Raw genomic sequence first — 27516 nt, 5'->3', positions numbered from 1 at the left:
CTCATCATCTTATACTGGCTCACACAGGTGAGCTACAGAAACACCTGATGCTAACAGGTGCCAGGTGTGATCAATGACAAATATATTCATAAATGAGAGACATTATAATCTCTTCTACTGGAGCTGGAGGTGAAGGATCATAGATAGAAATGTTCTGTGTCTAACTATGGAATAAAAGACCCAGAGTGACAATTTGTTTTGTCATGTGATGAGGCCTTAGTCCCCCTTACATCTTCAATGTGTATGTGCTTTTAGAGAATGAACTATATTTAAATACTGAAAGATTATAAACTCTTTTGCACATATCATGACTAACATCCTTTACTGTGCTCCTGCTTTAGGGAGTTGGTCCTGATGGAGAGCCTGTGAGTAACCCTTCATGTCTATGCGTTTTAATATGCCGTTATTCCTCTAATCATTTATACCATTGGATGAATCCTGCTGGTCTCTCATTTTACTCTTTACGTTCCTCTGACAGGGAGCTGCAGGAGAGGATGGGTTGGCAGGGGAACTGGGCAAAGTTGGGCCTCCGGTGTGTATGATGACAACATGCTGCGTTCACATCAGCATCCACTGTCTCGCAATTTAACATCTGAAGGATGCTGATCACCAATCAGTTGGCAGTGTGATTTCAGGTCTCCTTGTTAAATGAATGGATGCTTCTCTCTAACAGGGAGCCAGAGGACTAAGAGGGGCTCTTGGACTTCCTGGAGCTGTTGGGCCAAGGGTATGATAACACACGTCTCAGCTGTCTGTTCTATGTTTGTATTCTAATAACACTACTGATGTGTAAGATGTTCCTGCTTGATGGAATCAGACAAAAACATAATAAAAACGTACCCACTTGGAAATAATGTGAAATGTTCATTGTAATAGCAGTTCTTAGGGTAAACTTGAAATAATTGTGCTCTTCAGTTGGGTAGACAGGTTGGTTGTATTTATTCTAGCCACGTTTACCTGTCAGAATGTGTAACAGTTGTGTGCTGTGTTCTGTGTTTATGTGTAGGGGCCACCGGGAGTGTGGAATGGAGAGGATCTGGTGAGACTCTCACACTTCACCTCATCTTCAGTCCAGTCCAGTCAGACAGTCCCGCATGCTCTAAACATGTAGTGACCAGGATTAGTTTATCTACTGTCCTCATCACAACAAGCCGTGTTTGCCCTGCAATTTCACATCACACATTGCCAATCTCCTGTGAACTGTCAGAGGGGGTGGGGGTCAAGCAGTCATTTTCCAGTTGATACATTTCAAACTCAAAGGAAAGATAACCTGATCTGAATATTACAGACTCCTGTTAGCTGCGCCATGCAGTTGAACCCCCCCCATGAGGGTAGATAGAAGAGCAGGTGGTGTTGATGTTAATGCAGTCCTCTCTCTGCTCCACAGTGTCCCACCTCCTGCCCCTCCGGCCTCTCTGGCTACTCTGGGCTACCAGGAATGAAGGTGAGCTCCTCTGCTCCATGTGTTCTGTACTCATTGAATTAGTATTGAATCGATATGAACATCATGGATCTTCTATTGTGTGTTGTGAACTCTTTGTGTCTAAAGAACAGATGGGACTGTTTGGCTTTAGTCATTGTTCCAGAAGATGGTGACTAGTACAGATCTTTGTAAAGACTAAATACATTTTAAACCTCTCAACAGGGCCACAAAGGTGCAAAAGGTGAATCTGGAGAACCAGGGAAGCAAGGACACAAGGTAACAAGAATGTGGAATTCAAGACTAACCAGAAACGCGGACAGATAATTGTGGTGACAAAATCAGATAGACTCTTACGTTATATTCTTCACCTAAAGCTCTTCAGGATGTTTGATGGGCTGTGTAGAGGTGTTCACACAAGGAGGTGTGTAAATGACCAGAAATGGTACATATTTAACCATATATCTCATAGAATGTACTCTGCAATGTACTCCTCTGTGGGCTTAAATGGTTGAGTAGATAGAGAGATATTGAGTATTCACCATGTTCAGTATAAAGTGAAGCTGACACCATTCATCTCTAATGTTGTGTCCTTATGCTGCAGGGTGGAGAGGGGGAATTGGGAGCTCCAGGGGAACAAGGATCCCAAGGACTACCAGTAATACATTCTGCTATTACACTTCCTGCATTTGTCATGACATGACATCCATGTCGCGCCCCAGTGCACATCACTGTCTCTGTGTACATGTAGCCAACTCTACACTTATACAGCTCTTAGACTGATCCACCACTGTTGCTGTTGATCTACAGTAATGATAGCTCTCTGTGTACACAACTTCACAATTGCTAAGCAACACATATCTACAGCTAATCTCTCTGACACCTGTCGCTCAACATGCAGCATCACCATCTCTGTTTACTCTTGGACTTGACCTCACATGACCCCACTGTCTCATCCTCATATGAACTTGTGTCACACGTAATCGTGCTGTAATTCCAGGGTCCAGGCGGATTGAGAGGGATCACTGGGTTGCTGGGCCCCAAAGGTGAAAGGGTAAGGCCTAGGCTCACTGTCTCACACCATTTCACAGATATTACATCAGGAGCAAGATGCCCTCCATCGCTGTACTGTTTCCTCTTGTGCACATGTGCCAGCACTAGAGCCATTGTCACATGTAAGAAGTAAGAGATATGAGTAAAGTGTTGGTGCTGCCATATATAATAGTCATTTGATTGGTTGATGCTGAAGCTTTGAACGTCGGTAATATAAACGTGATCATCATCTGAGTATTTGTCATGCAGGGCGGTCGTGGAAAATCTGGTGATCTTGGGCTCATCGGCGCCGAGGGACCCCCAGTAAGTGCTTGTTTTGGGCTGCCCTTTCAGCCACATGTGCGACCTCTGTTTGACCCCAGTGTGTGTTTGACCTTGACCTTTTTAGCTACGCAGTGATTTAAGTGGAATATTTGCTGTGCCAATGAGTTCACCAAGTTCAGATGACCTCACTGTGACCTTGCTCTGTCACAGCTAGCACTGGGTCTCCTCCCCCTCTCAATTCTCTCCAGAGGATTATGGCATTTCTGGCCAGCTTAGACATGCTTACAGAACGAAGGACAAATGGCAATTATTTTAATTGATCCCACGCTGCCCACTTTAATGTCAATCTTCAATTGCTCTCCAAAACAGAAAAGGAAGAAGAGGAACATTGTTGTTTAGTCCATGTCCTATTCAATATAAACATGACTGACACATAGTCTCAAATCTAGCACACATTTTTATTGGTAGAGGGCCTGGTCAAGGGCCACTGCAGTCTTCAAAAACATACAGTAGCATGACTCTGGAACAGAGACACGCTACTTCATGCCACTGAATGTATCTGAATGTATCACCTCTTGTGTATATCAGTTCATGAGTAATTACGGATCAGTATCTGAGGATATCACCTGCATAGTTCATTAGTAGTTACTGATAAGTCATTTTTCTTGACCCTCCATACTTTTTTGTCTATGAATGAAGATGTGGTATGCAAATTTATGATTGTTACCTCTTACTAATTATTTTGCATTTCTCTGTCAGGGTGATGCTGGCCGAAGGGGCAAAGTTGGCGAGACAGGGCCGAAAGGTTCCTTAGTGAGTTTCAATTACAACATCACTAGACAAAAACATTCTGAAATAATCAAAATATTGATTGTATGATCAGCTTTAGATCATTGCTGATTGCATTGCTGACGTTTCTGTTGTTTAGGGAGGACGAGGGCCACAAGGGATAAGAGGATTACCAGGCGCCGTTGGAGAAGCTGTAAGTGTGCCACATCTGAGTGATGTCCATGTTAGAAACACTTACCCTAAACATGAGTGTCCACATTAGAAGCATTTACCCTAAACATGAGTGTCCACATTAGAAACACTTACCCTAAACATGAGTGTCCACATTAGAAACACTTACCCTAAACATGAGTGTCCATGTTAGAAACACTTACCCTAAACATGAGTGACCACAGCTAACAGGAAGGGAAACCATGTTGCCACTGAAGATGAAGATGTTCGCTCAGGGTTGAAGTGGCATTGTAGATGATGGTGGTGGCGACCCTCCACAGAGATGTTACATAGTTTGTGAATTTATGTGAAGTTCAATTCAATTCGAGAACATATTTGATGAAATATTGTTGTAAAAACATGCCTTAGTAATTTTTTTCTTCATTTAGGGATTAGCTGGACCAGATGGCCGTGAGGGTATCCCTGGAATGCCAGGCGGGAAGGTATGATGCTGCCCGTGTTGATATTGTGTCATTGCACTAGGAGTCTGCTGAAGTGAATCATGCTCTGATCCTGCGTGGTGTCTGTCTTTAAGGGCATTCCAGGAAAGGTGGGATCTCCTGGTGATGTTGGACTGCAGGGACTTCCTGTGAGTAGTAGCTTCTCAAAGGGCCACATGCCACACATATGCATTCCACTGGAGAGAGTAGAAGCATTCAAGTTTTCTTCTGATCTTTGCAATTACATAATTGTGTCTAAATGTGTGTATTTTTTTTTCTTTGCAGGGTTTGCCTGGTACCCCAGGGGCAAAGGGGCACTCTGGGCCAACGGTTAGTGTAAAAGGAATTCACACAGAAAGAAAACTAGAGAGAACAATTCACAACAAGAAAAAATCATGTTTGTGGCTTAAATGGATTCCAAATAGCACTTCAGTTGCTTTCATTTATTGGGAGTATTCTACACAAAATAGCCATTTTTGAATTTAGAAACATGCACAGCATTTTTTTCTTGTTTCCAGGGAGCCTCAGGTGATTCCGGCGTTGCAGGATTAATCGGGAACTATGGCAAAAGTGTGAGTCAATCCAAGCCATTTACTCATGTTTACTTCTTCATCTGCTGTATGCAAGTCCTTCAACATGTTAAAGACATTCACTGTGATGGAAATCATCACTGCGATGCCCTTTAAATGTTCTCCCAGTCACATGCCTGTATGAGTGTGTGTGTGTCAGGATGGCTGGGTGGTGAGTGAGTGGCGGCTGGGTGATGGCCGTGCTGCTCTGATGCTCTGATGCTGTGTTCATGTGCAGGGGGAGCGTGGAGAGCAGGGGGAGCAGGGCCCGGTGGGCGCCAGAGGTGGACCAGTGAGTATGTTTCTGTCCGCACCTCCAATGAGCACTGTGTCCTGTCCACACAGTGTCCAGTGCGTGAGTGATAAGCGTCTCTGCTCTTGTGTGTGTGTGTGTGTGTGTGTGTGTGTAGGGGGAGAGAGGAGCGGTCGGTAATGGTGGACCTCCAGGGCCGATGGGAGAGAGGGTAAGTCACCAGCCCCAAAAAGAGGCACAGCATCAGCCACTGATAACACATTTGTTTTTGTTTTGTCTTGGAATGATTTTGTGCCTTATGTTCTTGACTGAAACGGAGATATAATAGACCATTACAGAGTAGCTTACTATTGCTATGCTTTACTGAGCTTGGCAAAAAAACGGTGGGACATCAGACTTTTCAGATGTGAAATAAGCAAAAAGGTGAACAATAGTATGGTGGGTGTTGTGGGTCTTAAGAAGCATGTCTGCGTGTACAGCTTCAGTAGATTTGGCAACATGAGAGTAACACCAGAAGCTCTAGATTCATATCATCATATGCCCAGTAGTTTAAGATAAGAAAACCCCAGAAATAGGATCTATAGTGATCCCTGCAGCCCAAGTTAAGGACATCCTTTATTCAAACTGTATAACCTATAGCAATTGTATCTTAGGTTAAAGACTCACTATAGAGCTGTGTCAGCAGACAGCAGATTTGACTAGATGACCACTCCTAACTCCTAACTCCTAACTGTTAGATGGAGACTCAAACGGTTTTGTGAGCTTTTGCTGTGACTGGATATGGTCCATTTGTAAATGCATCTCAGACAAAGATGGTTTGGTTTACACTAAGACAGTCTTAAGCTCCAGGTACATGACAAGGCGAATGATGGTGACGATTGTTTTTGATGTAGTACTGTACATGTACAGGCACCCTAGTACCTCTGTGATGCAAAAGGTGTTTTTTGTGTAATACACGCTGTCACAGAGATCATTGCTCCTGTAAGTATTCATTGGAACGTCTGTAAAGACCTGATTGGAGGAACTGAGAAAGTGCTGGAGCAGGAAATGAAGGAGTCGCTAAGCAAGAGGAGGAAAATGGAGCCCAGTGCAAATATTTGGAGTCTGCTGCAGTCCGAGGAGAAAAGGATGTTCTGAAGCTGTCACTCCTGTGCACACAGTTTCACCTTACGTCCGATATGTGACTGAACACGGTTAACATTTGCCGTGCGTAGTTGACTTATGTTGAGAAACACCAGGGAAGGCTTAAAAGTGTGTGAGTTTAGCTCAAAGGGCTGGACAGTGACACAGTCTGTACTCCACCTACATTCTGCTGCACACACAACGTGACCTGCTCCACATTCAGCCCGTGCATGGCATTGGGCTCATATCGGAGGAGGTTCTTAACTGGGCTTAATGACATTATTCTACTGTGGATCAGAGATGCCCTTTGCCAAGCAAACAGATTATCAAAATATCATGTGGACTTTGAGAACTAACTGTAGCAAGGAGGAACAAGACTGCTGTACCGTGGGGAGTTTTTGACGGAGTCTGACCCAGATTTCACAAAACCACTCTGCTGCCAAGTGACCTAACAGCCCCCATGTGGATCTGTCAGGGACGTTGACATCCTATTATGTTTTTACTCTCACACTCACATGTATTCACACATATAGGGAGCCAATTGGTAGGACCAACTTACACCGAGGCTCCTTCTGGGGTTCCTGGCTGCAGCACTACTGTAATCTGATGGAGAGGAGCATGAATGGCCTGTTGTTGCTATGGCCAGCCGGCTCAGGGGGTATTTTCTTTGGTAAGGGGATATGGGCAGCAGGAAAGGGGCCTGAAAGAGACCTCTGTTACGAAGGAATTTCAAAAGTCAGCCAGCCAAGGGTATGGCACAATCAGGGCCCAGACATCTCTACAACACCTACCGACTTGCTTTTCCATCCCCGCCGCGGCCAGTATGTTTTTCTAAGCTAATGTGGTTAGATGGAGGCTCGTGAGGTTGGTCTTTGCACAGTTGATGTTCTGTTTTCTCAACAGAATAATTTTAGGTGTGTGTGTGTGTGTGTGTATTTGTGTGTGTGTGTGTGTGTGTGTGTGTGTGTGTGTGTGTGTGTGTGTCTCTGTGTGTGTGTGTGTGTGTGATGTTTAACAGGGACCTAAAGGGGACATTGGTCTTCCAGGACTTCCAGGCCCGGCTGGTTTTATTGGTCAAAAAGGAGATCGGGTAAGACCAAATGAAAAGACCTCTTAGATGTACAAAATCAATAAATGTTCATGTTGAAATATGAATATTCTCGTCTCAGGACACTGCACACTCTCTTCCCTGTAAAGAATAGTGTACCAGAACTTTACCCCAGACTATAATATTTCAGTTCATTATACTTCTCACCTCTTAATTCTCACAACACAAAGAAAGTCATATCAGTTGGTTATTGGTCCATGTACGCTGGAAAAGTGACCCTTATCTTAGTGTGAGAATACAGATCTAATCCAGCCTAAATCTGCTTAGAGTTGAATTGTGTGCCTGGCACACTTGACATATTTCTTTTTTGGTCAAATATAGTGCTGTAGCCTACATAATTATCTGTGTTTATGAAGTGTATTGTGCTTTGTGTCCTCTGTAAGTTAGACCTAGTCAAAAAGTGTGTTTCTATTTCATGAATGGAATCCTATTATTTTTGTAATATGTAGCCTGAGCAGTGCATGTATTCTAGGAAGTAGTCCTTGTGTCACTGGAGTACACCGGTTGTTTTTCAACTTTTCCCTTTAATGATGTTTTGTCAGAATGTGATCATCCATGTCAATTTAACACATATTCATGCACATGTTTCCTCAGGGTGCAGTTGGTCTAACAGGCCCTGAAGGTGAACAAGTAAGTCAAACGGGTTTAAAACGGCCAGCCGTCAAAATAACATACAGATACAGTATGTAAGTCTTGCTCTGTTTGTTTGTCATTTTGATTACTCAATTCTGTCTGCTTGTCTGCCTTTAGGGAGCTCCAGGAGAGGAGGGGACCCCAGGAAACAAAGGAGACCCCGTAAGAGACCACACACACTGCTGTAGAGGTCACGGAGTGACCACCTCATTTGCCATGATGCGCTGGTGCCTTGTAAAAGGATTGCCAAATAGGCACAGTCCTCAACCACCTCGGACTGTACCATAGATTGTGTAGTTGCTTTATAAACAGTCACTGACCATACGACACTGGCTCTTAAGGAAGGTTACAGGACTGACCACTAACAATGTTGGGTCTGTCTGAAATGGGAGGTTCCAACTGTATAATTGAGTCACCTGCCATAGCAGACATCAATGTACCAGCAATGAACTTGTTTTTTGGATGGCCTAGAACACAGAACACTGTCTTCTGTTTACCGTTGCCAAGATACTGACAGACAATTTCATAGTCCTACAAAGTTGAAGTTGAAGGCTGCATGAAGGATACACATACGTTACTTCATCTGACCAAGTGAAGGTCTCTTATAAGGCAGATACAGTTATTCCCATTTCGTACAGACCTGTTGCCACCCACATTTATAGTGTAGAATCCCACTCTGAGGAACAAGAGGAATATTGCCTTCAGGAAATAAACCTCAGGAAAATCAGGAATACATTATTTTTTTTCCGCATTCCACTCCATCACCCACTCGGCCCCTCTCCATCCTAGTCAGATCTGCCTGTGGATGTGGATGTGGATTTGGTCTGTGTTGTTGTTGTTGTTGTTGTTGTTGTTGTTGTTGTGCTGATGTGCTGGTCCTCTCTCTACAGGGCGAGGAAGGTGAAGCAGGAGAGAAAGGATCAGTAAGTGCCCCTCTCTGCACTCACAAATACACTCTGCTCATTATTGGCCATCTGCACACACTGCAGCGCTTGCTTGACACTGTACAAACAATACAAATGTGAGAGCTGAAGGGGGAGATGACACGCACTGACACTGACCACACGTGTCCTGTGGCACTGTGTCCAGACAGGGAAGCCAGGAGAGACGGGCAACAGAGGTCCAGAGGGGATGCGCGGCCTGCCGGGAGCCTCAGGAGAGACAGGGGAGATCGGGCCTCGTGGCATGCAGGGAGACCGAGGAGCCCACGGACTGACCGGAGGACAGGGCGCAGCAGTAAGCACCCAGACCGAGGACACACACTGTGTTAAGAGTCACGCCAACGCCATCTGATAGGAAACACAACATATACACGCATGTGTCTTTTTAAAACACATTTCTCTACATTTTATTTATTTAATTGATATTTTGTCCAAAGCATTTCACAGTCTCCCTGGAGTAATATATGGTTGAGTGCTTTACTTACTTACTTACAGTGGCCTAACCCATGACACATGGCTACTGATTGCTTGTCCAGTTCCTTAGCCACCATCCATAGCACCACACACAGTGCAGTCCACCCATAGCACCACACAGTGCAGTCCACCCATACCACCACACACAGTGCAATGTTGGAAGACTGTGAATCCTGACTTGTCACTTGACTTATGACACAGTAATGAGTTGGCTTTAATGTCTGGTGTCTTGGTGTATGATTTATCAGTGTCATGTAAACAAGCAGCATTTGACACTGTTGAAATGAGGTATATAACAATAACAATCTCCTCAGGGCAGAGGTCCAACAGAGCAGCACATCAAGCAAGTGTGCATGAGAGTCATGCAAGGTAAGAGCACACTCATCTTACTAATCTCATTCATCTCTTGTTTAGTGTGTGAAGTGCAGGTCATCAGAGTTATGAAACACAGCTCCACACTCGGGCCTGCATCCTATGACATGGGGAGGCTGTTGAGTTGAAAGGAAGCTAAATCCATGGCGAGGGAAGTACCCCCTCAACATCACTCCCAATCTGGCACCCACTGTTACACCTGCATCACTGCAAAGAAGCAAAGAAGTTGACAGGAGCAACGAAGTTCCTGTCTTTCACTGCAGCTTGGTCTTGCGCATACAGTATCCTAGATGTGCATGACGTTGTGTGTGACATGTTCATCAGGGCATCACCTGCCCTCCTTCCATGTGGTTGACGTGTGGTCCCGTTCTGATTACAGAGCAGCTCGCTCAGCTGGCCGCCAGCCTCAGCAGACCAGAGTCCGGCATCTCAGGCCTCCCTGGCCCTCCGGGTCCCCCTGGGCCTCCCGGCTCCACTGGCAACAACGGCTACCCCGGACACCCTGGATCTCGAGGCCTTCCTGGACTCAAAGGGCCGCCAGGCGTGCTGGGACGTAAAGGACCCAAAGGTGAGCAGCGATGCATCTAGTGCACCCCACAGATCAGAGCTGTTGTCCAGCTCCACAGACAGTCCATTGGGGGTATTACTGGACACTGATACCGGCAGTCTCAAAGAATGTTTCCCTTTCAACGAGACATTACTGTACCTGAATTATCCTGGCTAGCCAACATGCAACATACAGTATTAAGCTACCACAATAACCCACTTAACCTACCAATTAGGCTACTTAACTGTGTCTCCAGTTATGAAAAAAATATTGACATTGCAGTACACTTTGGGCATGAAGCCCGGCCAGAGGGTATTTCTGTGATCTTTCTCATTCAATGCTCTGGAGTACTTGAGCCAGGAGGAATGGCGATAGCTTGTGTAACCCAATGAAGTGTTTCATAATTTGACTTCAGGCCAAACTGACAGTTACTTGAGAATGTCCATTTTGGAGCATTCATTGGTAGAGATGTGTTTTTCCTGCTCAGACAACAGAGGAGTGCTTTGTACTTTTGTGATTGAGAATGCACTTTTGTCAGAGAATTGTTCCTCGTGGTCCCACAGTTGTCTGTTCTGTGTGTGTTCTGCTGTGCACAGTCCTGGCTCTATATATGGAGACTATCAAATTGGCTTGGATGAACCTACCCAGCCAATCAACCTGTCACTGTGGTAGAATGGAAAGGAGAGATGTCATTTTTATTGTCTGTTCAGCCCAAATGTCAACAGTCTTTTGCCTTTTGCCTTCTTGGCTTTAAGTAGACACGCACAATCACTCCTCTTGATCAAGAGCAAGCTCCTTATGGATGAGAAGTTTCCCAGAGATTCCCAGAGCAGGCTTGCCGAGTTTGTATATTTCAGTTGTAATGTATGTTGTTGTTTCTGGATTCACTGTCCTTTCTGATGCGTGTTGTTTACAGGTGATACAGGAGACAGAGGAGAGAGAGGCCCAACAGCTATTGGTCCAAAGGGTATCGCTGGTCCTCCTGGTCTTCCTGGTAAGACTAAGAGCAGTTCAATTACTCTCGCCCCCTCACACACACCACCACCACCCAGTAGGAGGGAAGAGGATATTATAATTGGGTCCATCCGTGTGTGTGTGTGTGTGTGTGTGTGTGTGTGTGTGTGTTAACTCACATAGCTTCAAGAGTGCTGGTCTGATGTAGGTCCCCATATCTCGCTGCCCCTCCCTACACGATCATCCAGATCCAGCTCAAAATAGAGACTCTGGAATTTGACTTCACTTTGGTTTATTGGTGTATTGCATGGTCAAATTCCAAACAAATTCCACAAAACCAGTTAATTTGATTTGTTTACTTAAAAGTTGTTCTGCAAATACACTTTTGATAGAATTGTTCCTCATGGTTCTCTACCTGTTCTTACAATGCATGCACTTGGTACACAGTCGCTCTGAATGGAAAGCCAACACAGGGGCTCAGCCAATCCAGTTTGTTTGAGAAGCACATGGGGGACTGGGTGAATTTGTAATTCGCTGTTGCGCTCATATGTCAACAACCTTTCACCAAAAACGCAGACTTTAAAATCAGCTGAATTAGCCAATAGTGCCTTGAGTGATTGTGATGGCCAGTGAAATTATTAAACCGTAACTCAAACGTGACTCAATGCATCTTGTGCCCACAGGTGCGCCAGGTATAGCAGCGTACGGTACCCACGGCCGTGATGGGTTGAGAGGCCCGCGTGGCGTTCCCGGCCTGCCTGGTGTTCCAGGGCTTCCTGGTCATGCCGGGGTCAACGGATGGTGCGAGTCCTCCCAGTGTGTCCTTCAGGCCTTGCCAGGGGAGATCTCGGCCAAGGACTCCGGCATGAAAGGGCCGGACGGGGACGGGCTTTGAGATTCCGACTCCAGAGCCCAGGTCAGGGAGACCTGAGAGACTTAGAGAACACGTCCACTGAGGAGTACAGGCTAACACTTTACTTGAAGTAGCCACTGCACTTTGGGATCATAAGAGTAAGATGTCATGTCACAGTGATACTCACGTGTGCTCATAACGTTTGTTGTAACGCATGGAATCATTTGGATGGTTAGGGATGAACATCTTTGGAATTCCTTTGGTGGTATGTAATATCGTGACATGCTTGCTCTTATGACTGAGCCAAAGAGAAAGCCACTTCAAATAAATTGTTACAGAAATAAAGTCTTTTGTTTTGATGTTTTATTTTGATGTGACAGTAACTCCCTCCTTAATAGAAAAATATGGGCTGATGAAATATATTTCTTGCCCTCTTTGATGAGACATTTTGAATCATATCCATTGGAATTCTAGTTTCCCTCCTTTTGTAATAAGAAATACTCCTCAACCATACTTGTACACCTGGATACAAATTTCATTTTTTAGTTGCTGTTTTCATGCCAAATATGAATTATCTTATGTCTGAAATGTAACTGTAAATCTGTGTATATGTGTCAATACTGAACCCGAGGTCTTTTGCGAATTATACTGGTGATAGAATGACCCTGTGTGTTTTTGTCACTGACTTCCATGTTTCCAGACATTTGTACAGTACAGCACTTAATTTCATTGCAGTGTTTGTTGTGTGTGTACAATGGAAGAGCCCGTTCACCTGATCCTGTTTGACGCACTATATATTATTTATTATATGGAAGGCAGATGTGACGCCAGTTGTGGAAAAAGGGGAAATAAACACATTTTGATAAAGCTTTGCATGGTGTAAAGATGAATGTCATGGTCATTAAAGCCTCAGACACCATCAAATCTGACCTTAAACGAAGACTGTCATTACTAAAGCTGTGAAACAAGACACATGCATCATTCCGATGTCAGTAAAGTCATTAAAGTTCTCCACATAATTTAAACCATTTATATAGCCCAACTAGGGCACTTATGTTCAGTAAAAAATAAACACAGTGATGAATTTTGGTCGTTTTGCATTGGACTTGTCTGGACATTTCCAAGACTGTAGTTTTACATTGTAACCTCTAGAGGGCACCATCTACTGCACGCTCAAGCCCTTTTCTGATTTAGAGCAACACTCACAAAGCCATTAGTTGCTGTAACCATCAACTCCGTAGAATATGTGGATCTGCCAGAACTCTCAAACGTAATGGTTAGAAAGAGAACATAAAAATCCTGAAACCAGATCTATCTTTTTCAGTGTATTATTTTAATGTACTTTCACAAGTTGGTGAACAGATACAATTTGCCTTTCACTATACTAAAACACATCCATTGATAAGTATAAATAGCCCATCTAATAATACACATTTCAAATACATAAATCAAGTATCCAAGAATTAAGTTACGCACATCAAATAAAAAAGCATACAAAATATCGCAGACATTTCACTCCAGTTCTGAAGCTTAAACACAAAAATCACATTTCTGACATGGCAGTAATTAGTAAACAATGTCTGGATGACAAAGGAAAAAAAAAAGAAACAATGAAGAAAAAATAAAGAAACTATCCAAGCCTTCAATAAACATTTCCGCTACAAATAAGCAATGTATATTAAAATAGCTATGGAAGGATTTATTTTCTAAACTTCCTGCAGTGTACATTGCTGACATCTCTTCCAAATAGAAAATGAAATACCTTTCCAGATGCAGTGGACCGACCCTCCTTAAGATTGCCTTGTTTTCATTTCAATTGTAAGGCATTTAGATGTAATCTGTTTGAAGGCAGACATGATTATAATGTTTCTAAACTCATAGAACAACATAACATAAAAAGGATACATGATTAAAAGTTCATATTTAGTAGACATTTTGACAACAGTACAGGGGAAAATTGGTTTAGCAAAGGGCGACTTTGCGATAGCTGGCCAAATTTCACTGATGGCAAAATTCACATTATAATAAAAACTCAGGTAGCAGCACCCCCCCTCAATGTCAGCAATCACATACAAGAAAACACTCACATGTCGACACAACAGCCCAAGATGCTTCACTGGATAACTGAATTTAAAAACGGGAGAATTTAGAGTTACTGGGCATGGTTTTGGTTGTGTGGAAGTACATAGGGCATGATTTAAGCTTAGATGACAACGGGCTAAATGCTTGAGGGGAGGTAGTGACCTGGGACTCCACTCAGGCCTACTGAATGCAGCAGTTGTTACGATGACCGTTGGAATCTTTGAAGCGCAGGCGCATCTTTGGACGATATTTCTCAAGGTAGAAGAGCTGCTTGCTGTTGAATGCTCCTCGGCGCTTCCTGAGAACAAAAGTATTTAAGTTTTTCATGAGCAAATATGCAGTATTAAAACGGCCAATGTGGCAATGTGAAATTTGTGTATATCTAAAACAGGAACACATTCCAATTGTTCATTTCATATCCATATCATATGCACAAAAACATTTAGTGAAAGTAACAATTCACTGTACGGCTAACTGTTGACATATCATTAGCAAAACATTAACTCTTAGCCATGGTATATCTACAGTGGTTGCTGTTCACGTTCAATTTACAAGAGCAGCCATCGAGACGATTCATTCCTCTCCCCACAGTTAGAGTGACTCAAACAATGCAGAGGAGACACACATACTGTCGAATGAATTGAACAGCGTCTTCATACTTCATCCCACACTCAATCAAAGCAAGCGCCACAAGGACAGGAGCCCTGTAAGCAAAGAGTAGAGAGTCGTCAGAGAATGCAGTAGACTGCCCGTGTGCTAAATTCTCCACATTCTTTCACAAACCACACAATGCATTTCCTATTTGCTATTATCTTATTAACGTGTTTGCTCTGATTAAAAGGCCATGGTCCACACACCTTCCAAGGCCGGCGACACAATGGACAGCAACGCAGCAGCCTGGCTCCTCCTTAAACTTGAGCTTCAAGAGGTTGAGCCAATCATCTACAATTTGGTTTGAGGGAGGAGCTCCGTCATCAAAAGGCCAATCCTGTTACCATGACAGAGAGACAGAGAGAGAGAGAGAGAGAGAGAGAGAGAGAGAGAGAGAGAGAGAGAGAGAGAGAGAGAACAATTTAACATATCTTTCCTGAAATAAAATGATTTAATTCTTATCAGTAACATGTTCCGGGTGCTCATTAAACAGGCTGCGTGAGACCACTTACCAGAACCTGAATTCCCTCCTTCATCACCAGCGCAGCGTCATACGTGGCTTCACAAACTCTCACTACGGTAGTGACTCCATATTTTTTGAGTTCCTGTTAAATAAAAGATCCAAAGATACAGAGGACTACTTATAAGAGCTGTGCTTGAAAACATGCCTGTCTATTTTGAAATGTAACACTATTGTACATGTCAGAACTGGGCTTATTTTATGAGAAATATATATTATACATATGATCAAAGCTCACCTCAATGAATTTATTTAAAGTGGCATTGGTGGGGTTGTGGGTGATGAGAAACCTCATATTTTTGTAGGTGATCTCCACCGGGGCAGGCCTGTTCATACGCGCCATGGCAACTGAATCAAAAGATGCTGAGTGCTGACAGATGGGCCGACACAACTGGGAGGGAATGGCAAACTCCAGGGCTATGTCCTCACGACACACCACCAAAAATTCGTAACCGTAAAAACTGGTACTTGAGTGAAGGGGAGAAAAGGAAAAACAACCAACACAATGATAAGGTTGGGGCAAAAGTTAAGAACTAAGGAGGGAGAGAAGGAACAAGGGAGAAAAAAAATCCTTCAAAACAAGGCAAGTCCTCTTGGGAACGAGGAGGCGAAGGCCGGCTAGGGCAGTGCACTTTGGGAGATTTACCCCATCCAGGCTTGCTCTGCTGGTGTGGACGCTCACTCTTTGAGTCACGAGATCCCGCCAACGTTCAAGTCTCTGTGCAAGCTTCTTTCTTGAGGTAGCTTGGGTGGGCCGGCACTTCACTCGTCTGCATACACGCCGTGCTGGGCCTGGCAGTAGTCTCCACTGCCCTTCAGAAACTCCATAAATGTGTGACCCAAAACACCACAGAACTGCTGCAAGAGTTACAAGAGAAAAGAGGATGTCAACACACCATGAACTTTTCATGCAAGCTTAGCAAACATGCCTTAACAAGCAAGATGAGACTAGAGATAACAGTTTCTCCTAAATACAAAAATCAGGATGTAAGAAAGTACAGCGACTTCCCAGCATCTTTGTGCTCCAAGACTAAAGAATAGACGCTATGAGGCACCATTTTGAAAGAATGGTCTACTCTACTCTAAAGAGTCCTTCACCGCAAGCTAACCAGTTTCAATTACCTGCTCCTATACTAAAATGTCAACCATGTCTGAACTGCAAAGGAAATACGTATCATTTAAGGCTTGATTTTTCTCCATTTCTGGCGTTTACTCATTTGAATCATGGTAGAAATTCCGCAGATAAACAAGGTTGACGTATCAAGCCTCCATGGACAACATTCTTGATCATTGGTGTATGTTGGGTGTAACAGACGGGTTTATCTATCTATTGTTATGATTGTAAAGGAGAAAAGCAGAGTAACGTCAATGTAAAGCTACTACTGCAATAGATTGACGATTATAATTTCGATTTGGTCTAAAAGCTAATTGTGACCCATATTCAATGCAAGTTAATTTTTCTTTAAGATAACGTTAAGGGCAGGAAAAACGAGGAAAGTCGAGGAAGACAGCCATCCATTCCCTTATTCTTTGCGGCTAGCCTAAATATTACGCTAACGTTAACGTTTGACATCGATAACCACGACCAATCGAGCTTATTACAACTTTAGATTAACGTTGAGCAGAAAGACAAATGTGGTGAAAACAACGCAATGCGTTTTGTTAAGAGACCAAGATAGATGTTTTAGCCTAAAGTTGACAAATGCTAGTTGGGTAGCTAACGTTAGCCTTTGTGTTATTTGACAAACCAAGCGCCATAACCGATGAAGAGGCCCTGAGCACTTATCAGTGCTAACAAGAAAAGGGAAACACTGATTTAGCTAACATATCAGTAGCTTGTTAACAGTACAGCAGTGAGTCATTTTCTAGGCGTTGGCAAACAACAGTGAACTATTAAATTTGCCATAACTTGTGAGGACGGTGTCTCGTTGTGTTTTTGCAAACCATCTGACCATCGGGTATATGCCAAGGCTGAACGCCAACGTTGGCGACAAGCTAGGCCAGTTACTCTGTATGTGGGTCACTTGATTAATCGAGCACATTATTATCGTTAGTTAACAATATTGTCAGGACTATTGCTCTAACCTCCATGCTTATTCAACTGAACATTTTGGGTGTTCATTAGCATCATATGATGGATAACTTGGATAAGTAATGTCAGCCATCTCGTACTCGCTGGCTAACGTTAGCTAACACGATGCTTCAATATGACGATAACGTTATCTAAAATCTAACCATTTTCGCACAAGACAAATAAAAGATGATGTACTACACTGATACTTACTGGAATATGCTTACTCATTGAAGATTGTAGCTTAATCATAAAGCCGGTCCCAAGAAAGACTTAAAAAATGTAAAATGATATTGCACCATACAGCCGCAGCCACAGCTTCCTGCCGAGTCGGCGTCTACTCCGCTGAGATCACGGTTACAGCAAGCACTTCTCTCTTCTTTCGGGCTTGCAACCGCACCCTGGAAACAGGGGCTGTTCGTGTGCCTGTCCGCGAATCACGCCTGTCCTGCGCAAATCATGCGCCATCACAAAACAAACGATTAATTGCGCATCAATTTGCATCTCAGTATTAAGCATAATTGTTCTTTGAGTGGATGCTCCATTACCATTTCAAATGTGAAAATAGTGTTTATATGCCAAAAACAATACTGTAATCCCAGAAGCAGTTAGATTGACATTACAGGCTGTAATTTTGAAGTAGCATAGGTTAAAGGCCTATATGCACTAACTTATGAACCACAGTGTGTGGGTAGAACAGGTTAATTGAACACATATTATTTTTACAAGTGAAAAGTTATAGTGTTTGAAATAGCTGTTTTAATTTAAGTCTTAGATCTGTCTTTCCAGAAGTGAAATGTGTATAATCAGACCCTCAACAGAACAGCTGATCTATGGGATTTTCAGCCTCTATTTGCTCTGCCACAATAGGCTGTTGAATGGTCTGGATGGTTCATGTTGCTCACTGAAGAGGATAAGCATCACTGTAGTCACTGTCTGTTGCCAGTCAACAGCAGGTACATGTGGGCACCATGATGGACAGAGAGAATCTTCCAATTTATCACCATTGTCCTTATAGTCTATAAAAGGAAATGCACATCTATTGATCTGGTTTTAATCAGGAGCCGACAAATTCCCCGTCAAAGCTATCTACAGGGCAGGAGTGGGGATGAGCAAGCCAAATGTTTCCAGAGGAAAGGTAAAAAGATCAGATCATCTCTAATAGCATGTGTTTGATGTAGCCTAGTCATCCTTTATTTAACCAGGCTAGTCCCATTGAGATCTTGCATCTCTTTTTCAAGGGAGCCCTATGGGAGCATAAGTACACTTTGGGTAATATTCATTTGGGGAGGGGTTCAGTGATGCTTTACAGCTAGCCCAGTTGTAGGCTTATCTGTCCAGTAAAACCACACTGTGGGAAGTCTAGAATACAAAAAAAAAAAGATTGTTCCAGTAGTTACTATAATGTTGAGATTCTGGTTGAGATGAATGCTGTAATTGTAATGACATCTAGGAGGCACCTGAGAAATGCACCGACCAGATAGATGGCAGTGGTATGAGCTTGGGCCGTAAGAAAGGGGTGAAGGTCAGTGGGCGATATCTGGCACCAACCGACGCCGAGAGAAGAGGAGCCTCCGTGCCTCTAGTGCAGTCCACGGTCGCAGGCCCCAGCCCCAGCGAGAGCGCCACCATCATCTCCATCGGGCCCCAACACCGAGGGCCCACGCTGTCCCCCGAGGCTTCCCGTCGCTCTCTCGCTCGACCCGACGGCATGGGCTCACGAGACGACTGGTCCTCCAAGAGCAGGGCTCCCACTGGAGAGGCCAACGTGTCCAAACAAACCCTGGAGGAGCTCAAGAGCCTGCTGCGGGAGACGTCGCTCCTCACGCCCCGGGACCAGAAGGACGGGGTGCGGCCAGGGAGCCCTTACACATACTTACACGGGAACAGAGGGGACAGTCAACAGGAGGAGAGCCCAGCCAGGTCATTCTCTACTTTCAAGCCTCTCTCTGAGGGGAGTAGGAGATTCCAAAGACCAGGGGAGAGGACTCCTTCTAGGACAGCTTCGGACTGGGACTCAAACACACCCTCTCGGACCGACGGAAGTACACGTCACTATGTGAGATCCCCCACCTGTGAGGCAACCAGCATGGGAGAGACTTATGGGTCACAAACAGGTCAGTGTTACTCTCCAGTGTAAACCACTAATGTGACTATTGCTACTTGGGAAAGAAGCCTGTATATATAAAACTAATTATGTCATCATCTTTTTGGTGTCTGCTTTTGGATGGTGGTAGCAGAGAAGGTACAGGTGCATCTAAAAAATCTGAATATCTTGGAAGAGTTGTAAGAGTAATTTCCCAGTTTTCCTCAATTTATTTCAAAAAGTGAAACTTATATGTTTCCTGATTATTCAAATCTTGATGATTACTGTATTATGAATTATTTATTCCAATATTTTGAGATACTCTTAATCTCGTTATCTGTAATGATAAGAGCTTTAATTAAGTCAAAACACCAACAATGGTTTCCTGAGCCTTCAATCTGCCATTCTGGAAAGGGCAATGGACTTTTTCACAATACTCTAATTTTCCGAGATACACCAGTATAACAAAATACATTTTATAATACATTTTATGTCAATAAACTGAAATGATGAGGACCTCAATGTGCATTGTTTTATTTGTCTAAAATAATGACATATGTTGCACATTTCTGAGTTGCTGAGGGCCTAGGCAATATAGGCACAATGCACCCACTTTCATCAATCAATGGATAGGTCTACTGAGTAAGAGTCAAGTCTTATGGCACCCAGTCAGCCCTTGCACTCCACAATATTTCAACTCCAAACTGATATCTAAGAGTAACACAGACTAATGGAGAGAAATATTTAGGTAAAGGTGTTTTTATGTCTTAAATGTATAGATCTAACATGCATGCACGCTTGTTTTGTGATCAATAGATAACACCAAGGAAAACTCATCGGGAGACAATCATGGGCCTCAAAGTTTCATCTCAGTAGTTGAACAGATAAAGCAGCAGATTGCCCGTGAAGATGTCCACTTTGTTCGCTTTGAAGCTACAGACCTTCACGGAGTGTCCAGGTCCAAGATAGTGCCTGCACGTTTCTTTCATGTAAATATTCACATATTTTGTGTATATACGCATACATGTAATCAGCGATCATGATTCGGATTCAGGCTGCAAAGTGTAAATCATTCCTGATTTTGGATGTAGTATAATTAATGATTGTGAACTAACCCTCCCTTGTCCTTTGCTTTCAGGAAAAAGCTGTTTATGGAGTGCCAATGCCTAGGAGCTACCTGGAGCTGACCTTGAGTTCAAAGGTCAATGAAGTCGATAACGCCTCCGTGGCTAACTTTAGCAGTGACATTCTCCTGATCCCCGACATGTCGACGTTTAAGATCCTGCCCTGGGCCAACCACACGGCCCGAGTCATCTGTGACCCCTGCTCGGTGACGGGCGTCCCGCTCCGCACCTCGCCCCGTCTCATGGCCAAGCAGCTCCTGGCTCAGCTGCAGACGTTGGGCTTCTCGCTGCACTCCTCCCTCACCTACGAGTGCTGCGTGCTGGGCCTGCCCGAGAGAGCGGGCCCCAAGGCCATCTTCTTCCCCGCCACCACGCTGCTCAGCAACAACGACCTGCCTTTCCTCCACCAGCTCATCACGGGCATGTACTACATGGGCGTGGACGTGGACAGCTTCGCCTCGGCGAGCGGCCCCGGGCAGATGGAGATCGCCCTGAAGCCCAAGTTTGGGATCGAGGCGGCCGACAGCGCCTTCACCTTCCGCACGGGCATCAAGGAGATGGCCCGCAAGCACAACTACGTGGCCACCTTCTACACGGACGAGGGCATCTACAACTCCGGGGTGTTCTCCCACAGCCTCTGGGACGCCAACGGCCGGAGGAGTCTGTTCCACACGGGAAGCGCCGACCTGTCGGACATCGGCAGGAAGTGGCTGGCGGGCCTCCTGCACCACTCCGCCGCCATCAGCTGTCTGATGGCGCCGAGCATCGGGTGCCGCGAGCAGCTCACGCGAGGAGTGAAGGACCAGAAGCGCACCTCCCTGTACGCCACATGCGGCTGCAACGACAACAGCTGCGACTTCAACGTCAAGTTCCACGGCGGCAGGGAGACGCACATCGACAACAAGCTGGGCTCAGCCATGGCTAACCCGTACATCGTGCTGGCGGCCACCGTGGCAGCTGGGTTGGATGGGATCAAGCGCAACCTGAGCTTTGAGCACAGCCTCAACAGGGCCCCCTCTCAGCAGAAACAGTTTGCCATCCCCATGAAGCTGGACGGGGCCCTGGAGGCGCTCGCCGAGGACAGCATCATCCGCGGGGCCCTCGGCGAGCCCTTTGTGCAGTACTTCGTTGCAATGAAGAAGTTTGAAATTGAGACTCAGGAACTAGATGCAGAGAGGAACAAAAGCCTTGAGTACTTCATTTAGAGACCTTTCACTTTGGTCGTGAGATGTGACGAGGGCTTGTACTGAATTTTTTCAGTCTTCTATCAGAATTTTTTTGATGATCAGAATAAATATTCAAAAGAAACATCATTGACCTCATTTTCGTATACATTATTTGCATTATTTGATAATCCATCAATTTACAATGATATCATTGTACCCAAAAATATACCCACAAGACAAAAAACAAGATGTTGTGGTTTCTTATTAGTTGTTTTATCCTCTTATTCTGCAATGTACAATGTACAACCTGCACATGCACTTCCTTAAATACATTTAAAAATACCAGCAGAAAACAGGTCTAAATTTCTAACAGTTCTCATTTCTAACAGTTTTCTATTGACTGTATTTACAAACGCACTCACAGAAGCCTGAGTATTAAAACCTATGAATATCATTCTACTTGTTTTTGGTTATCAGACTGCCCACTCGCTGTATGAATTTGCCAAACCTATTGTCAGTCTGTGGCTGTGTCTGGTATCTGGAGTAGGAACTGGAGGCACCCATGAACAAACTCCTGCGCTTCTCGGCAGCGTATGCATTCATGCGGTCAGTTTCAGTCTTATCGGGGGCTCTCCTCTCCACGGACAGGAAGTGCTCAAAGCGACTATAGACCTTGTTCCGCTTGACCTCCGGGATGCCGTAGCGCCCCTCGCCTGGGTTGGACATCACACTCTCCACCGTGGCCACCGAGGACTGCGATCCGCGTTCCAGCATGTGGTGCGAACGACCCACCACGTCCAGGGCGGACAGCGTCCTCGGTGTCGGAGCCACAGCCCGCTCTACCTCGTGTCTCTGCGAGCTGCTCCACGTGGGAGTCGTGGGACGACTGGACACAGGGCTGGTCAAGGGTGAAAACCAGTCCCTGCTACTGCCGAAGGAGGGAGTGGGGCTCCCTATTGTCTCCGTGAAGCTGGGCCGTCTGTCTGAAATGTGAACATTTGCTTCAATGGGCGCTGGTTGAGTCTTTGCCGAAGTGACCAAGTCTTCGGTGACTTTACCGATTTCATCCAAGTTTCTAACTGAGCCAAGACCCTCTTTTTCTTCTGGTATTTCAATCAGAGACAAACGGGTCTTGTTGCTGTCGCTGAAGGGGCGCATGCGTTTTAGGTTGGAGCCCTTGGGCAGTGAGGAATCTGTCTCTTGCCCTAAATGGAACGCCGAGGCTGTCCTGGAGGGAGGCTCCTGCCAGTCGTAGGACTGTGGGGTCTTCTTATCGTCTGTGGTTTTGATGTCGTAATGGGACATGGACCTGTGAGACTCGCTGAGTTTCTGTGACGCATTTGTCTCATCTTTCACGGCTTCTGCCACCTCTTCTCTTTGATCAGTTAGGAGATTATCAAGGCTTTTCACAGAGCTGGGTTTAGGGGGAATTGGCTTACTTATGGCAACTTCGGTCTCCTGCTTGACGTCAGGGCGAGACTGATGGTTGGTCTCACGGAGTGAAGGTTGGTCAGATGTTCCTGGTTGTTTGATCGCTGTCGATGTACTAACTAGTCCAGTATATAGTGACTGCCTGGTAAGGGGAGTGGTCGAATCTTCACTGAGTCGGCGTTCCGTACTAAGTTCAGGCTTTTTAGGATCCCTGACCGGATCGTTCTCTTTGGCTCTTTGCAGGGAAGTGTACACAGAGGTGATGGTGCGTCTGCCCAGGATTGGACTCAGGGCCCTCAGGTCAGTCATAGTTGGTTGCTCGGGGGTTTTGAATAGGTTCGGTCTGGAAGACTGAGGGGTTTGTAGAGACGACTTGCTGTCGGATCGTAAACTCAGACGGTCCAAACTCTCGGTGGAGTCCGCCGGAACCTGGTCATTCCTGAGATATGAGTCGATTCTCCATTTATGAAGAGACAACTCAGAGACGCTGAGGAAAGACGGCTGATGAAGAGCGCTGTCATCTTGGGCTGGTTGCCTGAACTGGGCCTGACTGTTAAGCTGACCAGCGGCAGAGAGAGGGCTTCTGTCCAGGACATCAGGACCTTTGTCACCTACGACTCGGCTCCTCTGACGCAGCGATGAGTACAGTCTCTGTTGAAAGCCAGTGTAAGTGTTGGTGGGAGGGTTTCGCTGGAGATTCAGTCCATGGTTGATGTTCGATCCATTGGCATGTGTGCCTTCCTCAAGTTTGTCGGTGTGGTTTAACATGTTCAGGCGTCCTCTCATTACTTTCAGCTGAGAGGTGTCAAAGGAGCGTGTTCTCTCAAAGAACTGGGCAGAATGGAGGCTCTGCAGGGGCGCTGGGCTCCTGCCACAGAGGACATCTGTGCCTGGTATCGTCTGTTGGAGAAGCTGGGCAGGTATTATGGAGCGAGCAAATAGTCTTCTGAACTCCTCGTCGTAGCAGGACACCAACTTGCCTGTGATGAGAAGCACCATACTGAGATTGATTTTTTCGTAGGACCACATAAAGCTGTGGGAGTGAAATAAGAACAGAACACAGGTTTTTTTTTAGAAATGAATCCAAATCTGACAGAACAGTCAGTAGACACTGTGGCCTTGACATTTCAAATACTCATTACTGGTCTGTGGAGGCCAAACTGAAGATAGCAGTGTGCTATTCGGTTTTTACATGTCAACATAAACACTGCCCAACAATAATCATAGGTTGGACATTACATATTACATTTAAGCAATCAGTTTGATATGAAAATGCTTCACTGTTAAAATTAATGAATTAACATTAACATTATATCATTATTTCCATGTCATGCGTACACCTACAGCTATAGGAGTGTGGTTGAGACCGTCCATAGAGACTTGCATTGCTTTGAACACTAGAGGGCAAACCAGGTGGGAATGGCATATGGAGCAACAGTAAAGAAAGATGAACTGAAAAACTATGCCTATGAGTCGCTTGAAAATGTTTTGGGTTTGTTTTGGGTTTGTCCTTGGACTGCATGTTGCGCATATCCACCAAGTTTCATGGAAACTGGACTCAGTTCTTCCAGATGGACGGATGGACGAACAGACAGACATACAATGACAACATGGCCATGGCGGAGATAAAAAAAAACAATCAAGAAACAGTGAGAATAAGGAGCTGCTGTATGCCAGAAGCTGCGTACCTATACGACCCATACAGTGCTGTGTGGCAGTCCACCACCATGAACTTCTGCTCCATGGCTCCATGGAACTTTGCCCCGGACTGACAGCGGTACTCGTGACCCTTCACTGTGCGAATCCGCACATTCTGTGAAGAAGATGATCCGTCAGTCAGTATGAGTTATTATGAAATGAGATTAAATCTGGCAAACAACATCATATCAGAGAAAGCCACAATGGAAAAAGAAGCGTTTTAAGGGGCATGTTGAAACTAGTTTATGTATTTGGGCTATATTATGACTGACGTTTGGCTTCAGTTGTGGATGGCATAATGTCATAGTTTGCCAAGTCAGATGTGATCACAATCTTGTGGAAAACAGCAGATGAACAGGGAGCAGTAGCAGTCGGAGAAATTATGTGGTTTTCATTCATAATCCCTGAGAGGAATTTTAATGGTTAAAACACACAAAAGCTTAGATAACTCTAACTGCCTGTCTCTAAATGTCAGCCTGCAAGCAGCAAAGGTTAGTCAGTTAGCAAGCGCATCTATAGAATAAAAACAAGAAAAAAATGGACAAATCATTGTGTTGAACTGATGTCAGTGTAATCCTGCCATGTTGAACAATGAGCAAATGTTTTGTTTTCATTCAGTTGGTAAGTGCTCTAAACCTGGAAAACTTGTTAAATATGCTACGCAACAAGAACTCCCAGACCAAGTTCTCAGCCTCTGCTGCAGTTCCTCCAATCATATACCTCGGAGGGAAATAACTGGGTGTGGAGTAAATGTCATCCTTAATCCGATAATAACCGTGTTGCCAGGTAAAGGTCACCTGAACATACAGGTAGATGGTCTATTTCCTCTAGTATTTGAGATAAAAATGAACAAAATTCATGGATTTGTTTACAGGATGATGACTTAAGTAATCAGTAATGACAATAGTTGTGTTAAAAAAAAAACAGGCAGTGACAACATGTTACGGAACTGATGGTATTCTCACCCATAGCTTTTGGAGAGGAACGTTGGCCTTTTCCGACATGCGTAGAAAGCTGTTGAACTGCAGGTCATCTAGCAGCAAATAAACCACCACTCCCCTGGTGGAAACTTCAACCAGATCTCGGAATATGTCCACATCAGTAAATATATCCATTGCTATAGCAATAACCTACAATATATCAAATTGGTCAGTTGTTTTTTAAGTGTTTTTTCCCCAAGAAAAAGTTTGGCCTATAAGGACAGATGGCATTAACGTGTTGTGTCGTGTTTAGGTACATATCTAATTCCATTTCATTGTATATGGACAATAGGACAACCATCATGGCACATGGCCGAGTCTTATGAATATGCCATTAGTTTGACACAGATAGAAAGTACATTCAAACAAATATATCAATTGTCAACAGTTTTCTTGTGTCAGACAGTTGTTGTAAAAACAGATCAACTCATAAGTGACAAATCCTGAGCTATATTTGCATTAATTAACTTCTGTCATCCCCTGTACTGCAGACATGAATCACATCTCCTCTACAGTGACACTGAACGCAAGTTGAAACAGGTTGAAGTTGAGCTATGATTTTACAAGCAGATCCTGTTTAAAGGTCACAGTGTGCCTGATGAGAAACGAGAGAATCAGTTGGAATGCGCTCTCGCACGTCAGAGGGAGGACTACAAAATGAACAACATTCAACCTCTAAATGAAGCACAGAAATATATCATGGGGGGCTACAAGAACAGAGCTCCAGCAGTACAGTGGCAAGAGTGACTCACCATTTTTGCTTCTTTGATATATTTCCGCACCACTGTTTTGATGTTTGGCATGTTTTGTCTTGGCGGGTGGAAAAGCATGTGGACGTTGGTCTCCACATGCTCAAGCCTGGCTTCCGGCCAGCCCAGATCCAGGTCTGGTACCTCCACATCAGATTCCATTGGGCAGTATGTAGAAGGTGCATTGTCCATACCCTCACAGTCCTCCTCATCATCATCTCCTGAAGGCCATTTCTTATTCTCCAGAATGTACCTAATTTCCTCCTCTGAGAGAAAGTCGGCGATCCCCTCCGCCTTAAGGAACTCCTGATATGCCTCCTGACCGCCATTCAGCAGCGCGTAGAGGGCCAGCCGATACGCCTCCTTGTAGACCCCTGGAGAAGCGTCCTGTAAGTTCAGCTGCTCACTCATGGAGGACATTGCAGAAAATTCCGACTCCATTGTCTGTGTTTGATTGTACAGACCAGATCACCCTGTCTGAGGAGCAGAGCACAGAATACACTAATGTGTTGTCTGTTGTCTTGCATTCACCACTGCTGCACTGTTGTTCTTGTTTCATTTAAGATTACTGAGTGTTTTTATACATACATTTACAATACAAAATAGAAACAATCTTTTGAATGGGAATTAAGTGAAACTCACCTAATAATGAGAAGGTTTAGAATCTAGGTTTCCAAAACATGGTGCAGAATAAGGTTGTGTTGGACACAGCAGCTGTCAGATCCAACGTCTCTGACAGATGTTCCGGTGTAATGGGGAATCTGGCTGACTGTGCATGCGCACAGCTTGAAAAAATGCCATTAAGGTCTCTAGGTCTAATGCTACCTGTTTCAAACGGTTCACTCCTCCCCTTGAAATCACCACTCCTTTTTGAACTTCAGGCAAAAAAAGCCTCACCTTAGTTGAGATATGTCCCAGCATGAGAGAATACTTTAATGCTGTATTGAAGCTGAACT

General features: G+C 44.6%; 4 protein-coding genes across 7 annotated transcripts; 2 read left to right on the top strand and 2 right to left on the bottom strand.

Moving 5' to 3' along the window:
• Positions 1–47: 47 nt before the first annotated feature.
• Positions 48–12839, top strand: col9a1a (collagen, type IX, alpha 1a). Its single transcript, XM_062535738.1, has 27 exons — positions 48–64; positions 342–348; positions 479–532; positions 674–727; positions 1007–1039; positions 1388–1444; positions 1646–1699; positions 2025–2078; positions 2421–2474; positions 2723–2776; positions 3497–3550; positions 3666–3719; positions 4126–4179; positions 4272–4325; positions 4462–4506; positions 4695–4748; positions 4984–5037; positions 5156–5209; positions 7139–7210; positions 7823–7858; positions 7979–8023; positions 8752–8784; positions 8951–9097; positions 9591–9645; positions 10028–10216; positions 11112–11189; positions 11833–12839. The coding sequence occupies exons 1-27, from the start codon at positions 48–50 to the stop codon at positions 12042–12044; spliced, it is 1728 nt and encodes a 575-aa protein (XP_062391722.1). The 3' UTR covers positions 12045–12839.
• Positions 12840–13314: 475 nt separating this feature from the next.
• On the bottom strand, positions 13315–17693 carry ptp4a1 (protein tyrosine phosphatase 4A1). Of its 4 annotated transcripts, XR_009940538.1 has the most exons (8): positions 17540–17693; positions 15494–16113; positions 15248–15340; positions 14942–15072; positions 14714–14788; positions 14247–14382; positions 14090–14126; positions 13315–13840 (listed from the first exon to the last, which is right to left on the bottom strand). XR_009940538.1 is itself a non-coding variant. In XM_062548454.1 (7 exons), the coding sequence occupies exons 2-6, from the start codon at positions 15596–15598 to the stop codon at positions 14265–14267; spliced, it is 522 nt and encodes a 173-aa protein (XP_062404438.1). In that variant the 5' UTR covers positions 15599–16113; positions 17540–17693; the 3' UTR covers positions 13315–14126; positions 14247–14264. The 4 variants fall into 4 exon arrangements, 2 of the variants coding, with proteins under 2 accessions (XP_062404438.1, XP_062404437.1); XR_009940537.1 differs by having other exon boundaries at positions 14090–14382; XM_062548454.1 differs by having other exon boundaries at positions 13315–14126.
• Positions 17694–18300: 607 nt separating this feature from the next.
• Positions 18301–21849, top strand: lgsn (lengsin, lens protein with glutamine synthetase domain). Its single transcript, XM_062548452.1, has 4 exons — positions 18301–18464; positions 18780–19443; positions 20229–20401; positions 20551–21849. Exons 1-4 carry the CDS (start codon positions 18435–18437, stop codon positions 21739–21741), a joined length of 2058 nt encoding a protein of 685 aa, XP_062404436.1. The 5' UTR covers positions 18301–18434; the 3' UTR covers positions 21742–21849.
• On the bottom strand, positions 21762–27318 carry LOC134094788 (protein FAM83B-like). Its single transcript, XM_062548451.1, has 5 exons — positions 27203–27318; positions 26564–27037; positions 25797–25961; positions 24822–24946; positions 21762–24166 (listed from the first exon to the last, which is right to left on the bottom strand). The coding sequence occupies exons 2-5, from the start codon at positions 26999–27001 to the stop codon at positions 22159–22161; spliced, it is 2736 nt and encodes a 911-aa protein (XP_062404435.1). The 5' UTR covers positions 27002–27037; positions 27203–27318; the 3' UTR covers positions 21762–22158.
• Positions 27319–27516: the final 198 nt, after the last annotated feature.

Source organism: Sardina pilchardus, chromosome 1 (genome assembly GCF_963854185.1).
Source record: "Sardina pilchardus chromosome 1, fSarPil1.1, whole genome shotgun sequence".
Classification (NCBI taxonomy): Eukaryota; Metazoa; Chordata; class Actinopteri; order Clupeiformes; family Clupeidae; genus Sardina; species Sardina pilchardus.
This window is presented reverse-complemented; position numbering and strand designations above follow the sequence as displayed.

Coding starts and splice junctions, on each gene's coding strand:
- col9a1a (XM_062535738.1), top strand. Junction 5,038..5,155: donor TGGGCGCCAGAGGTGGACCA/GTGAGTATGTTT, acceptor GTGTGTGTGTAG/GGGGAGAGAGGAGCGGTCGG. Junction 7,211..7,822: donor TTGGTCAAAAAGGAGATCGG/GTAAGACCAAAT, acceptor ATGTTTCCTCAG/GGTGCAGTTGGTCTAACAGG.
- ptp4a1 (XM_062548453.1), bottom strand. CDS start 15,598: ATGGCGCGTATGAACAGGCCTGCCCCGGTGGAGATCACCTACAAAAAT. Junction 15,073..15,247: donor AGGAGGGAATTCAGGTTCTG/GTAAGTGGTCTC, acceptor TCATGGTAACAG/GATTGGCCTTTTGATGACGG. Junction 14,383..14,713: donor GCTGTTCAATTCATTCGACA/GTATGTGTGTCT, acceptor TTTTGTTCTCAG/GAAGCGCCGAGGAGCATTCA.
- lgsn (XM_062548452.1), top strand. CDS start 18,435: ATGAGCAAGCCAAATGTTTCCAGAGGAAAG. Junction 18,465..18,779: donor CAAATGTTTCCAGAGGAAAG/GTAAAAAGATCA, acceptor AATGACATCTAG/GAGGCACCTGAGAAATGCAC. Junction 20,402..20,550: donor TGCCTGCACGTTTCTTTCAT/GTAAATATTCAC, acceptor CTTTGCTTTCAG/GAAAAAGCTGTTTATGGAGT.
- LOC134094788 (XM_062548451.1), bottom strand. CDS start 27,001: ATGGAGTCGGAATTTTCTGCAATGTCCTCCATGAGTGAGCAGCTGAAC. Junction 25,962..26,563: donor ATATCAAAGAAGCAAAAATG/GTGAGTCACTCT, acceptor GATATATTGTAG/GTTATTGCTATAGCAATGGA. Junction 24,947..25,796: donor TTCCTCTCCAAAAGCTATGG/GTGAGAATACCA, acceptor TCTTCTTCACAG/AATGTGCGGATTCGCACAGT.